Genomic DNA, 15,127 nt, shown 5'->3' with positions numbered 1-15,127 from the left:
ACAGATCTCTATTCAGCTGTGTCTCAGTCATAACTGGTGATGAAAATTGACATTTCTTGAGAAAACGAACGTCTTGAAAAGGGACAGAATGAAAACAAATTTCCAAAAAATGCGATTTATCCTGATCGGTGTCCTGTGATAATGGAATCGACTAGGAGCGCATAAAAACGCTTTTCGAATATGATAGTTACGGATGCATGTGAGCACACGTATGTATATATACACTCAGATAGCCTTTAAGAATCATCATGAGTGGGAGCGAGGACTCTGTGTGTGTTTACAAAGAAATGGCAATCATGTAGATGAGGTTTTATTAATAAAATTACATTTTGCTATAAAGTGTTATTTGTTATTGGAGACTTTTGTGACACCCTTGTATTCATCTATCTGCTTAAATTGTTTAGTTTTACATGTTGCATTCCAGACAATAGTGAGGTTGTGTGCACCATCCTGAACATCCACCTTTCCCTATCCACCTCTAGTAACAAAATGGATAGACAGACGTTATATGAGAAGGAAAGGAGATAAGGGAGGAAACACATGCACATGTATAGTTAACTTTTCTGTGTGTGCCTCCTATGCATATCTGTGTTTGTGTCTCTGTAGAACACATAATCTGTTCAGTCCAAATAATGGATGCACACTCTGGTAGCATCTCTATACTGAATGAATTACTCCCCCTGCTGGATGGTTTAATTACCTCACAGTGCATGATGGAGCTTTAAAACTTCTCCCCAAAACCAAACAGTATTTATTGTTTTAAGTTTTAACAAAACAGATCATCTATTATTAGGAGAAATCATGATTATAATTACAGTGCCACGAAAAAGTATTTGCCCCCTTCCTGAGTTCCTTCATTTTAGCATATTTGTCACACTTGAATAATTGTTTCATATCTTTAAACAAAACTGAAGACAAAGACAACCTGAGTAAACACAAAATCAGTGTTCAAAGTATTATTTCATTCACTGAAGTAAAAAAAAAAGACAAAAAAAAAAAAAGCTATCCAAAAACAACTGGCCTTGTGTGAAAAAGTAATCGCACCCTTAGTTACTCAGATACAAATACACTTCCTGCTTCAGAGGAAATTAAACAGTAAAAACTTGAAGCGTGATCAAACATTGCCATATATATATATGTATATATATATATTCTACCTAAACCTCCTGCATTAGCGAGAGGAAAGCACGTGCGCGTTGTTTACATCTCTCGCAAGCGCGTGACTTCCGGCTCCGCCCCCTTTCCTGCCGGTGCGGAAGTGGAATTCGGTGTGAGAGACTCGGCATCGCCCACGTGGTTAAGAAGAGACTTCGCTTTACTGTTAGTCGACAGAGAACACAAAACTATCGAGTTATTTCATCATATCTGGTGTGCTTTTTATATTGTTTTATTTATTTTATCATAGATGGAGAGTTAGCTAAAGTGTTAGCTTAGCAGGCTAATTAGCAGGTTAGCACTGGAGGGCCTAAAGGAGTTGAGCTGAGCATCGATCAGAGGTAAAATAACAATAATAATAATAATAATAATAATTATAATTGATTTTATGAGCTATGGGTTTGATGCTTTAGTTATGTCACAAGGTCAGAATGAACAGTTTTGTGGTTATAATTTTGGTTAAAATATGATATAGTTGTGTTATTATGTATATTCTACATATTTTAATCATTATAAATGTGTTATTATACGCTGTGTTTATGTGTACATGCTTTATTAAGTCATGTCATGATGTAATGTAATAAGAATGTCTTTAATATGTTATAGACTATAACAGGCTTTTTTTAATATAAACATAATACTTATAATTGATATTATTATAATGCTTGATATGAATCATATGGTTTATCATCAGGATGTTTATCGTCACTTTTTTTACTGATAAATAATAACAAAATGAAATAATAAGTGAAAAGTAGGTGAGGTTGACCAGCTGACATCACTTCCTGAGATATTTTTAAGCCTGATATAAACACTAAATAATTTAAACAACACAGAATTAAATTCTCAACCCAGTGTGTTAAACGCAAAGACATAAATATTTGACTTCACCCAGACCAAATAATATGTATTTATATATCAGCTTATAAATGGAATAATAATCTAATTATTTTTATCGTTATTATATTTTTCAAGCTAAGAAACACTTGAAGCTGTTGTGTTTGAGTCTGGCGTAGAGGTCCATGTGAGGAGAGTGGTGTTGGTTAAAATGGCTGTGTGTTTGTTCATTCTGTGTTTGTCGGTAGACGTCATGTCTGGAAGAGGTCGAGGCCGGAGTCTCTTCACCTTTAACGTGGACTGTCTGGGTTTCGGCAGAGGAGAGGCTTTACCCAGCAGCGCTCAGGCACCTTCACCGCTCTACCCTGTACGCATGAGTTTCACTTCATCGCATTAATATTAATATACATACACAAATATCCTGCAGATGACTCACAGTGAACGGTGTAATCTTATCCATAACAAGCCAAAGTAGTTGATACGATTAAGTTTTCTGTACGAAGTTACGGCGTTTATTTAACATTTAAGGAAGGAGTCTCCAGTGTCAGTGTCCGTGTATTTCCTCATGTCCACGTGTTTATTTTCAGCCCATGCAGTTCAGGCCGGTTCCTCTGCAGACGGGAGAGGAGGTGGAGTACATGCTCGCGCTTAAACAGGAGCTCCGAGCCTCCAGCAAGAACCTGCCCTTCCACATCCAACCCTCTGCACCTAAGAAAGGTAGAGAGATAGTAACGATACGCGCACACAGCTAACAAAGGACTTCTAATAAAACAGATATTATTAAAACATTAATAAGTACATAGAATAGACACATAATTACACATCCAGTAAAATGTTTTTATTGTAGGTTATACCACAGTGCTGATGAATTCTCAAATCTGATTGGTCAGAGGAATTCATTTTCAGCTCCAACAGTAGTGCAGGTTTATGATAATACACTCTTTCAAATACTTTAGCAGAGGCTAAAACAAACACATTTGAAAGTGTATGTAATTGTTGATATGGTGAAGCTTTCTGTATCGAGACGTTTACGTTTTAGCAGTTATGGAAGGAGTCTCCAGTGTCAGAGCTTTGTAACAGTCAGAGGGAAAGCTTGAACTTTTTAAGGTTTTTGACATGAGACTCTGTCCTGCAGTCACTTCTATTGTGTTGCTAAACACATGGGTGTAGCTATAGACGTCTCCCTGTTTGTATTGTTTTGTTTTGTTTTTTAAGTCGTTTGAATGTAAATGATGCCTGTATGGGTCTAAATGTCCAAACACAATAGGAAACTGTTTCTCAAGTCGTCACGTCTCTCAATGGCTCAGTGACTGTTTCTGTTTTTTGTTTCAACAGATGTGGGGCGTTACTCTGATAAATACCAGACTGGAGAGGCCAAGCGCGGCGAATGGACTCCAGGTAAGCAAAAATCCAGGCATCAGATAATCAATGTTAATTTGCTTTTAAAAGGTACGGCAGTTGTGTTTGTATACATGCATACCACTAATAATCATGAGTAAATTGGGTTTGTGTTTCAGACTGGAGTCGACTCCCTAAAGAGCTTTGCATCAAAGTTCAGAAGTCGCGCAAAGCCAGTGAGTGAATAACTACATTATTAAAGACCGTGTTTAATAAAACCGCTGATGGTTTAGTAATGTTGCGGTAGACACATCACGCACAATACAGCTCACTGTGGCTACAAATTCAACCCCAAATATGTCTTTGTGTCTAACACACACACACACACACTCACTCACACACGCTGTTGTTTCTGTCCACAGAGACCAAACCGGTAGTCAAGAGCAAAAAGAAACCTGCTGCTCCCAAAGAACTCTTACAAAAACTGGAGGTAAGATATCATATTGTAACATGTCTGTGTTATAACAGTGGTGGTGTTATTAATATTTATACCACAGCGCTGTCAAATTCTGGATTCTGTTGTTGATTTTCTATAATAGCTGCTCAGAAAGTAGTTCCAGCCGCAGGACAAATGACAGGTTTATATTAATACACGCATTCTAATACGTTATCGTTTCTATAGTAACAGCTAACACAGGGTCTTGTACAGCAGACGCACCGCATGAACGAGTTAAAAACACGTGTAGACGTTGATAAGTTTTCTGTAAGGAGATGTTTAATTAACATTTATGGAAGGAGTCTCCAGTGTCAGCGCTTTGTAACAGTCAGAGGTAAATTAGCATATTACTGTGGTGTAAGAGGAATAAAACACTTCAGGACATGCTGTTATAGGAACATAATCAACTTGTAACAGTAACTCTGCTTCACATCAGGCCGCATCACACCACCTCCCTGTCAGTGATTATTTTCCTACAACAGCACAACCCCAAGTGATTCCCCAAATGATTCCTCAATTGATTCCTCAAGTGATTCCTCAAGTGACTCCCAAATCACCTCAATGACTCCCTATGCAGATGATGTAATAACAGTGTAACTAAATAACGACATATTGAAATGATCTTGTCTTGTTTTCTCCATCATATATTTGTTATTATTATTATCTTTCATGATAGAAGACAGATCGACAGATTGATGAACAGATACAGCTCCAGAATTATTGGCACCCTTGGTAAAAATGGCAAAACAAAAGTCTTTTTGGTTAATTAGTTTGATCTGACACTGAAACTATGTGAGAAATCGAATCTTTAACTGTCGTAAATTTCACAGATTAATAAATGAATGCTGATAAAATCCTGGCTGTAGGTGGTGACAGATTGATTCAAGGGTTGATAGACAGACAGATAAAGTGACACATAGATGTCTGAATTCAGGCAAGCGAATATATATGACACTAAACATTTCCCGTCTTAACAGAACCTGGAAAAGAAAGAGGAGGAAAACCAGTCCGAGGAGGAGGAGGACGAGAAGAAGAAGAAGACTGGAGAGGAAGAAGAAGAGCCTGATGATGCTGAGGGGTATGATGAAGAAGAGTTTGAAGAGGTGAGAAGTTTGGAGATGTGCTCGAGTAATCAACGCTGTAGATTTGTATTAGAATCACGTTTGTGTTTGTTACTGTAAAATGAATCAACCCCTTCTGACCAATCAGAATGGAGAATTCAAGCTTGATCTCAGACACTCTTTAACATCACCACCGCTGCTGTGTGTTTCAGGAGACGGACTACATCATGTCCTACTTTGACAACGGCGAGGAATTTGGAGGAGACAGCGATGACAATATGGACGAAGCTACCTACTAAAAAACACAATTTTATACAATGACATTGTATTTATTTCTCATGTGCTGGAGATTTTTCATTTAGACGAGGGAATGTGTGTGTGTTTGTGTGTGTGAGTGTGTGTATGAGGAAGTGGTTATTAACACACCATCATGGCATCTGTAAACACTCACTCCATTCCTGTATTGTTTCTAACACACCCTTGTTGATTTCTCAGATAGAGAGCTTTAGCAGTATAAGGGGAGGAGTGTGTAGCGTGGGAATGGATTATTCAATCAAAACACAGAACGCAGCCAAAAAAATCACGTCCATAAAGAATTTAAATTTTACATAGATGGAATGTTAATTCCTGTTAAATTGGTATAAAAAGATGTAATTAATTCTTGTTCCATCAGAGGTGAGTACAATTGACATAAAACCCAATTTGCACTCATTATATATATATATATATATATATATATATATATATATATATATATATATATATATATATATATATATATATATATATTAGATATTTTATTGCTGCTGTTTTACATTTATTAGCAGCTTTGTCCGTTATTTATTTAAGGATATGCCAGAACGCAATGCATTTTGGGACATTCTTTTTTGTCATAATGTCATTGAATGTATTTGAGACAATAAGCTGTAAAATCATAGGGTTTTTTTTTTGTAATGTTATTGAATGAGTCTGAAAGAATAAACTGTGAATCATGCTGATGAAGAGATGATGAAGTGTAAGCGCTGTACTGTGAGGGCAGAAATAATGAAGTCATCCAGCAGGTGGAGTAATTTACTGCAGTAGCAGAGCTGCTCGGTTCTGTCCAGTTCCTTCAATTGAGTTGAAGCTCTAATCTCTAAGCTCTGTTCAACTCAATAAAGAGGATGGGATGATATCAGGGTGTGATGGAATAATGTGATATGACAATCTTAAACAATGATGTACTTTAAGTGCATTTATGAATTAAAATGTGTTATAAAATGTTTATTGATCTGCATTTAGCAGTTAAAACACTGCCTCAGTTTAGTGTCTGGTTATTCTAATTGATTTCGCATATCTCAGTTTGTATTAGTGTTTAAAATGGAAACATATACACTTAATTAAAAAAAAAAAAAAAAAAAAGGTTATTTAATGTCCTGTTTGAAAAGTCAACACAGGAAGTGATGTCATCATGTATGACATCAGATCCTGCTTACCAGTTGAAGCAGGTTTTCAATTTACATTTGTGGGGTTTTTTCTTTTTTTCTGTAATCATTCATCTTCTGTAAACGCTTTATCCTGATCAGGGTTGCAGTGGATGTGGAGCCTATCCTGGGAATTCTGAGTGTGACATGGGAATACACCCTGGATCTTTCCATACCAGGGCACCACACACTCACACACACACACACACTCACACTCACGCACACTTCGGGGTGATTTATTTCAGCCAATCCACCTACCTGCATGTTTTTCACAGGAAAGCAGAGAATCCAGAAGAAAAAATAAAACATGAATACGAGGAGAACAGGCACAGAAACTCCACGCAGACAGTAACTCGAGCTCAGGATCGAACCGTGGCCCTGGAGGTGTGATGCACTACTGCGCCATGCTTTGTAGTTTTTATAACAGCAAAATGTTAGAGAATGTACAGTAAATGTAATACTAATTAAAATACATGACACAAAATGAGCTTGTACAGAAAACACAGAAAAGGAGGATATGTATTGTGCATGCTGGACATTTTCTGTTTAAGGGACATGACACAATGCTACACAATACGAATGTCACAACGTATTATGAAACAAAATTGCATGCTGAGGAGATGACAAGACTAAAAAAACAGCGTATGAATATGCATTTAAACTGCAGCATGATGTGTGTGCATTTTCCTAGCAAGAAAAGAAAACCTACTGAATTCGTATAATAAACAGAAAATGAAGGAATATGCATAATCATCATGTGCTGATGCACGAAGCATCAGGAGGAATGGTCAGAAATGACCTTTGACCCCAGAATCTTCCCGTACACTAAATCTGGTTTATCATTTATTACCCGTTCATTTCAGGAAGAAAAATGTGCATCTGTGCTTCCTGAAATACATCAGTTTTTCTCCTATAATGATTCACATGATTGAACAATACTGACCTTGAGGTTTGAGGAGAAGTGTACACCATTTCAACACACTTTCCCCTTCACACAGCATATGTGTGTGTGTGTGTGTGTGTTTGAGCCTGTCTGAAGGTGATGGAAAAATACGTTGTGTAACACTGAAGGGCAGGTGGAGAAAAGTAGATCATGACACAGGAGCAAATAAGAGAAACACACACACACACACACACACACACACATTTGCATGTATATGGCTTCATGACGTCACAAATTTTCCCTGCATTGTGTGTGTGTGCGTGTGTGTGTGTACATGACTACTTCCAGCCTGAGCTCACACTGATCCAATGAACACTGTTTAAAATTTCTCACTCACAGCATTTCACCAGAACAGTATTTACTGTATAGCTTTAACCCTGGATCATAAGAATCAGGTTTATGATTTCATTTTATTGATAGTCACAGTCACACAGGATTAGCTCTAGATACACAGGTATAAGAAGCTGCGCACCTAGTTGTGACCTTTGACCCTGAACGCTGGTACATAAACGTAATATTTGTTATCATACACTGCAAAGATTTTTAAATTTTACTTCCATTTTAAACATTTGATGTTAGAAAAGCAATACAGGATGCTATTCAGTACTTTTATTATTCTTTTTGTATGTACTTCCTCAATTCTGATTGGTCATTTTCCATAACAGCAGCTGTGACATTAGTGCAGGTTTATATTAAGGCACTCGTTCTAATACGTTAACGTTTCTATAGTAACAACATTCACGGGGACTTTTATGGAGGATGTCAATACGGTGAAGTTTTCTTTAAAGCCATGTTTATTCATCGTTAATGGAAGGAGTCTCCAGTGTCAGCGCTTTGTAACAGTCAGAGGTAAAGCTGTAACTTTAGGTTTTCCGACATGGGAAAGACTTCAGGATGGAAGAGTTTGTGGCAGAGGAAAAAAAGAGAGGCTGGTGAGAGAAAGACTGTTTATAGCTGCTATAACATAAGTGATACAGGAACTAACTGATGCAGGATGTTACACATGTACTGTAACTATAAACTGATAAAAAGTACAGGTCTTCAATTAATGAAAAAATGACGTTTATGATGTATAAGTGGAATAAAACACTTTATGTGTAGTTATTGGAAAATAATCAACCTTGGGGTAGTAACAGTAACTCTGCTTCACATCGCACCACCACATTGTTGCTAATTTTTCCATAACAGCATCACTCTGCTAGTCCCTGCTGAAACACACACTCCGTTAGAAAACAGTAGAGATGTCTAGTGGCTCCTAATGAGGTTTATTGTGTTTCTGGTGATGTGTAATGGTAATGATGGAAATCATTAGACATTTTCCTAATGGATGGGATTTTTTAAAATATCACATTGTGCAAACATGCATGGTGTAGGTGATACACATTTCTGGGGAATGATGGATGCTATCAAGGGCCTGCAGAAAACAGTTTTTATCCTTAAACATCATGAACGAATGAATTATAGCACTTTATTTTGAGGCATTGGTGTAGTAAGACAAAATTATAAAGATTTATAAAGCAATTATAGGGAGCCAGAGACATAATTAGACAGTGTTATGAATGTAAACACCACCACTGTGCATTAGTGTGTAGTAATTTTGATTGACAGCTGTGGCTGCACATGCACGTACAAGCGGTAAAATCTTATTTATGGATTTATTATTTATTATTATGTTCATACTCTAACAAAACCTATCACCGTGACCTTTGTTCACAGTGCCAAGCGCTGTGTGGGTGTGTGTGTGCCTGTAACTTCCTCTGTACATATGCATCATGCATTTGTGGTGAGTTTGAAGAACACAGTGTACCACAAAGACCAAAATATCACTCATGCTTGTGTGCTCCATATTACTGTGAGAGAATAAATCACACTCAGATACAAAAGCTTGTATATATACGACATACACAGATACACACAGCACACAGCACGTACACACGTATAATACTATTGCAGCTAACAGAAATAAAGTTGTGCACAACACTAGAACTGGAAACAGTCCAGATATTGTAACTGTTTTTGGATTAGCAAAATAATAAGATGAAAAGTAGAACTACGTCTTCCTCATTTTTTATGTAGCTGATCAGCCAGGACATGTTTTTTTTTCTAATTTTGCATGAAAGTTACAATACTAATGTTGCTTAGATGTATAAACAGATTAGCTCTAGTTTAGCTAAATTATATATACAACATTTATCACCTCAAATTACATTAGTTGTCTCACTAACAATTCAAATAATTTAGTAAAAGTATTAATAAAAGTAAATTTGATACCCTATTATCATCTGAATCATGTTTAATCAAATCACAGTGTTGCTGATTCTGCATCCAGCTTCATTCCCTTCACCAGTAGTAAATGACTCCATCAGGGTAAAGCGCTGCCAGGATTTATTCTGATTTTAATGTTTCTTGTTAGGTTTTTTCGAAGCAATGCATGTTTTTTTTGCTCACAGGAGAATTATCTGGCTGTGCTGGGCGCCTACAGATTTCAGCCTGAGATGTGAACAGAGCGAAGGGGCATTAGGGAGTGTCTCTAAAATGACTGACAAGAAGCACACGTAAACACATACAAGCATTCTGGACCATAACATAACCATAAGGCTTTGGCTTAAACCATTATTTTTGATGATGTTCTACGTATGTTCTAGGTTATCTGTACATTTTTAGGTGATCTATTGTTAGTTTGGTTACTGTGACCTGAAATCAGTTTTTTGCATATGTGTGTTTATTTTTTAGGCTTTTCTTAAAGGTCCAATAGTTGATTTTTTATTCCTTACTTGTACAAATAACCTGGAAGATATGTAGATATGTAAAAATAAATGCATTAAGCCGTGGCCTTAACAAAAGTGTATTAAGTTGCTGAGTAGACTCGCTTGGAAAACTGACTTCCGGTCTGGAATGCTTGTTTGTCCCTCTTGTCAGTCATTTTATAGACACTATATGGGCCACCTAAGATCCTGGGGGCGGAGCTTCGTGAACATGGGCAAGAATGATTCAAACATGGAACCCACCTAATTGTAAGAGACCTAATCTTAAACAAAAAAGTCTAATTTTACCTAGTGCACCTTTAACCACAGTGCCTTATAGACGAAAGGTGGCACAATAATGCAACACACACACGTCTTGCAACATGCCTAAATTCCTTTTAATTTGCATCTACAGCACTGTTTACAAGACATATTATCTTGAAGCAGCTTTTCTGAAATCAGTCTCCATACCTCTACACTGACATATACAGCAGCAAAAAAAAACCTGAACTGTTATGAGAAACAGAATCGTTGAGAGGAAGTGAGTCTTCCTCTCATCTGATACTGATAGAGAATTGGTGATGTTGGAAACTTTTTCAGTGAAGACCGGGAGACTTGGATTCTCTTCAGCAGGATTGTTTATTGAGAACGCGCTGGTCGGTTGCTGCAGTCATCAAGTCTTGTCTGGATGAATATCATATTTTTGGGTTAAATTCAGTCTGACTGATTCGGTAATTATAGAGTTCATTTGTTCTCCTAGTTTAGATTTGAACTCTTTATCCGTCCATAAAGGGGTAGCTAACCCACCCTTTTCAGTTGTGGGAATTAGCCTAGCATTCTTTTTAAACATTCTGACCTTTTTAAGAGGGCAAACTTGTCCCTGACAAAACAGAGGTTAAACTAAATTCTTCCCTGATAAACAGAGGATAAACCAAATTCTTCCCTGACGAACAGAGGATAAAACTACTTCTCTGACGGAGCAGAGGATAACCTTTGTTAACACGTTGTAACTGCTGTTAACCTTCCCTGATTGAACAGAGGATATATCTTTCCTGACTTAACAGAGGATAAACCAACTTCCCTGGCAGAGCAGAGGATAACCAATTTGCTAACACACTGTAACAGTTGTTAACCTTCCCTGACTTAACAGAGGATAAACTTTCTTCTCTAGCAAAGTAGAGGGTAACTGTTCTGTTAACAAAACCCTGCATCTGTTTGTTAACACTTCTCTGGCGGCGCAGAGGATAACCACATGTACTGGTCTGTAGCGGTTCTTTGGATAGAGTGAAACTCACCAAATCGTGGTTGAGCTGAAAAGATTCAGTCTGGAGTGATGTCTGGTGAGGTAGCTCTATCCGGGTCACGGCACCATCTGTTGGAAACTTTTTCAGCAAAGACCAGGAGACTTGATGACTGCAGCAACCGACCAGCGCGTTCTCAATAAACAATCCTGCTGAAGAGAATCCAAGTCTCCTGGTCTTCACTGAAAAAGTTTCCAACAGTGACATAAAATTCGCAGAAATAGTTTTAAAACAGATGCACTGGGTTCAGAGAAAGGCCTTAGATATATAATATAAGATCAGGGATTGATGTTAAAAGTGTGAATTGGAGAATTTACTAATCAGATTAGATGTATACAGGACCTTAATTAATGATTAATTAACATTAATGAGATGGGGATTTGATGACATTTGTTGTACAACAAATAACAAATATTTAACTATAAAATGCAGCAATGTAGCCTGAAATATTTCTGTTGAACCTCGCTTTTAATTTGAAATGTTGCTTTGTATACATTAAATAATAAGAAATCCTAAGAGATTTCACCATGTCCTGAAACTGCACATGTGAATTCCAGTAAACACATCATGACGTCATGTGAAGAATAAGTGATCAAATGTCAAAACGAATTATTAATTTAAGAAACTCCTCTGTAAAATGAAACCGCATGCCCTACATGTGAAAATAATCACATATAAGAATCAATAAACTTTAGAATAAAATCACACATGAAGGAAAATAAATAATGTGAATATTATTAAATAATTTGAAAAAACACACTTGAAAATAATCACTTAAATTAATCATGTGAAGAATTTCCACATGAAAATAAATAAATAGCAAAAAAAAAATCACATGAAAATAAATTAATCATGTGAATAAAATCATGTGAAAATTAAAAAATAAAATAATCAAGTGTCTAAAAAAACGTGCGTACATTTCCCACAAACATGAATCATGTGATTATTGTGACTTTTGTGTAAGAGTACAGGACAATTAAAATAAAAATGTGTTAAAGGAGTTAAAATGTGAGAGAAATCAGGCAGGAGCCCAAGCGAAGTTGAGAAGTCATGCCTCAGGAAGGAAAAGCACTGAGGAGGGAAGAGGTTGGAGAAAAAGGCCTTGAACAACCACCATGGATTAATTTTCATACCATTCCAGTACCACTGGTTCATCCTGCACTGTGGCCTTATCATTAAAAGGAGCTCATTTTCATTTTCTTCTTTTATATCCAGGGTAACTCATGGGCAAGGCAGAATCCTCAACTTAGAGCAACGTAGAACTATTAAAAAAAAGTTTTATTAAATAAAACGGAATTGTTGCGAAACGTCTCAGCTGTCTGATTACACCACTAACATGGAGCTGAATGCAAAATTATACACAATCAGCAAGTTCCTCTAATAGACAGTTTGTTCAGAACTTCCTCTAATAGACATTTTGGTAACAAGTCACTTTTTTCCCCGATTTTCTGCCTTATTTAGTTTTGGCCAATTCCCACCCAAAGGTTAGGTCTTTCCTACCACACAACAGCTACCAGTCGGACGGGTGAAGGCATCACATGCTTCCTCTGAGACACATGAAGCCAGCCAGTTCCAGCTTGTCAAACTGGTGCTAATGATGCATCATAGGGAAGCGTAACACACTCGGAGGAAAGCAATATCCTTCCTTGGCTAGTGTCACTGTGATTGATAAACATCCAATAGCAAGCTGCACATAATTACTTAACCATTTATAAACGAGTCATAAGCACACAATTAGTTCACTAACTTGACATTTCTAGTTTATATCTGGAATTCTATGACCTTGTGAATGTTCTCTATTGCTGAGTTTATACAATTATTTGCATAATTACATATATATTATAATTTCTTTAATTACGGTTTGCAGGAAGCCCTGAGAGGCCTGCCCTACAACCAACCACATAAAAAAAAACATCCATTATGAGTGTTTGAGTACTCTAAGTGCTATGCAGAAGGCATGTCCTGATTTTACCAAGTCACGCTGCCTTAAAGTCAACAAACAGCACCAGCCAATCAAAATCCTAGCTAGCCTACATTCAATAGCTTTCACAGTAGCAAGCTAAGTGAGCAGCTACCCAGCCAACATTTGCTAACTTCTGGTAATATAGCAGAAACCTAAAGTTATCTTACTATGAGTATGTAATAGAAGAAAATAAACCATTAAATAGTGGAATAAAATTGTGCCTACTGTAGAAAAAAAACTTCACTGAATCTTGGCAATCCAACAGCTCAGATTTGTGGTGATGATGTCGCAAATGTTAAGGTTAGACACGTTTTTTTCATCTTCTTTTCTAGCTCTAGTTAAAAAACAATCAGTGGTTAAACATTAAAATCTGCACGCCAATCACTTGTTTTCAGATTCTGAGAATATTCATTGACTTGTGTTCTATTAACCTGCTTATACAGTATGTATATAAGTATTGTGTGTGTGACGTAGCATAATATCCAATCAGTCTAATCATTAACTTTAAGTCTATGCTCATCGAGGACCCACTTGGCATGAACCCAGTAGCCCCGGCTTGTAATCCACCCCTCTTCCTGTGTATTTCCTGTTTTAGTCTGCCAAAGGAAGTGTGACTGGGGAGTAGCTGCTGCCACAGTTTCCTTTATTTGAGTACAAAGCTGGGCTCTGCCATAATGCTACAACTCATGTCCAGTTTGTTCCAAACACTAGAACATATGAAATTTGTAACTATTACCCATAATGCATTAAAAGCATGCTGTATGTTAGCCCTAATGTTGAGAAATGGCAGCAAGTGGCAAGTCAGCATTCAAACACAATATTCAAGTGAGTGTGTAATGATATAAAGCATAAATTAGGCTCTTTAGGCTATTACCTACCATGCTGTACACATTGTTCATGGCTTCAAATTCAAATTTTATTGGTCACATACACAACCATACATAGTATGACTTGCAATGAAATGCTATTTTTTTACTGTCTGTGAATTTCCTTCTATACAGGTAGGAAAGGAAAAATATAAAAATATAAAAATATGATATAAGAGATACAGTGGAAGAAACAACATGACTGTATTTTGAATAAGGTGCAGATATGTACAGTTGTTTGTGTAATATATGATGTGCAATATCAGACTGGTTGAGGGCCCAAATGGCCAGTGGGAAGAAGCTCCTCCTCATTCTCTCTGTGTTGGCCTTCAGGGAGCGGAAGCACTTCCCTGACTGCAATAGAAAGAAGACTCCATTGTTCGGATGGCTGAGGTCCTTGACTTTCTTCCTGGCCTTAGTCCAACACCGCTTGCTGTAGATAGACTGCACGTCAGGGAGCTCATTGCGGATGGTGCGCTCAGCTGATCGCACCACCCTCTAGAGAGCCCGCCTATCCTGCTTGGTGCTGTTCCCAAACCAGGCTGTGATGCTTCCCTTCAGAATGCTCTCGATGGTGCAAGTGTAAAGGTTACTTAGCGCCTTAGAGGGCAGCTTAAAGTCCCTTAAGACACTGATGGGCCTTCTTCACCAGGGTGTTAATGTGACAGGACCATGACAGGTCCTGCGTGATGTGAACACCAAGATATTAGAAACTGTCCACTCTCTCCACTGGGGCCCCGTTGATGTTAAGGGGGTGGTAGCTCCTCTCCTGCTTCATGCCGAAGTCCATTATCAACTCCTTTGTCTTGCTGATGTTCAGGAGGATCTCCTGGCTTTTAATTTCCTCTAGGTAGGCCTTCTTGTTGTTGTCAGATATCAGGCCCACCAAGACAGTGTCAGCAAACTTGACAATGGTTTGTGAGTCGGAAGTGGCCGCACAGTCATAAGTGTATAATGAGT

At 37.5% G+C, this 15,127-nt stretch overlaps 1 protein-coding gene across 2 annotated transcripts; it reads left to right on the top strand.

Annotated features, from left to right (window-relative positions):
- Nucleotides 1–1,240: 1,240 nt before the first annotated feature.
- Nucleotides 1,241–6,151, top strand: polr3gla (RNA polymerase III subunit GL a). 2 transcript variants are annotated; one of them, XM_034301692.2, is made up of 8 exons: nt 1,241–1,368; nt 2,241–2,359; nt 2,580–2,709; nt 3,328–3,390; nt 3,510–3,566; nt 3,753–3,820; nt 4,804–4,929; nt 5,100–6,151. In XM_034301692.2, exons 2-8 carry the CDS (start codon nt 2,246–2,248, stop codon nt 5,184–5,186), a joined length of 645 nt encoding a protein of 214 aa, XP_034157583.1. In that variant the 5' UTR covers nt 1,241–1,368; nt 2,241–2,245; the 3' UTR covers nt 5,187–6,151. The 2 variants fall into 2 exon arrangements, with proteins under 2 accessions (XP_034157583.1, XP_034157582.1); XM_034301691.2 differs by having other exon boundaries at nt 1,242–1,496.
- Nucleotides 6,152–15,127: the final 8,976 nt, after the last annotated feature.

Source organism: Pangasianodon hypophthalmus, chromosome 29 (assembly GCF_027358585.1).
Source record: "Pangasianodon hypophthalmus isolate fPanHyp1 chromosome 29, fPanHyp1.pri, whole genome shotgun sequence".
Classification (NCBI taxonomy): domain Eukaryota; kingdom Metazoa; phylum Chordata; class Actinopteri; order Siluriformes; family Pangasiidae; genus Pangasianodon; species Pangasianodon hypophthalmus.
This window is presented reverse-complemented; position numbering and strand designations above follow the sequence as displayed.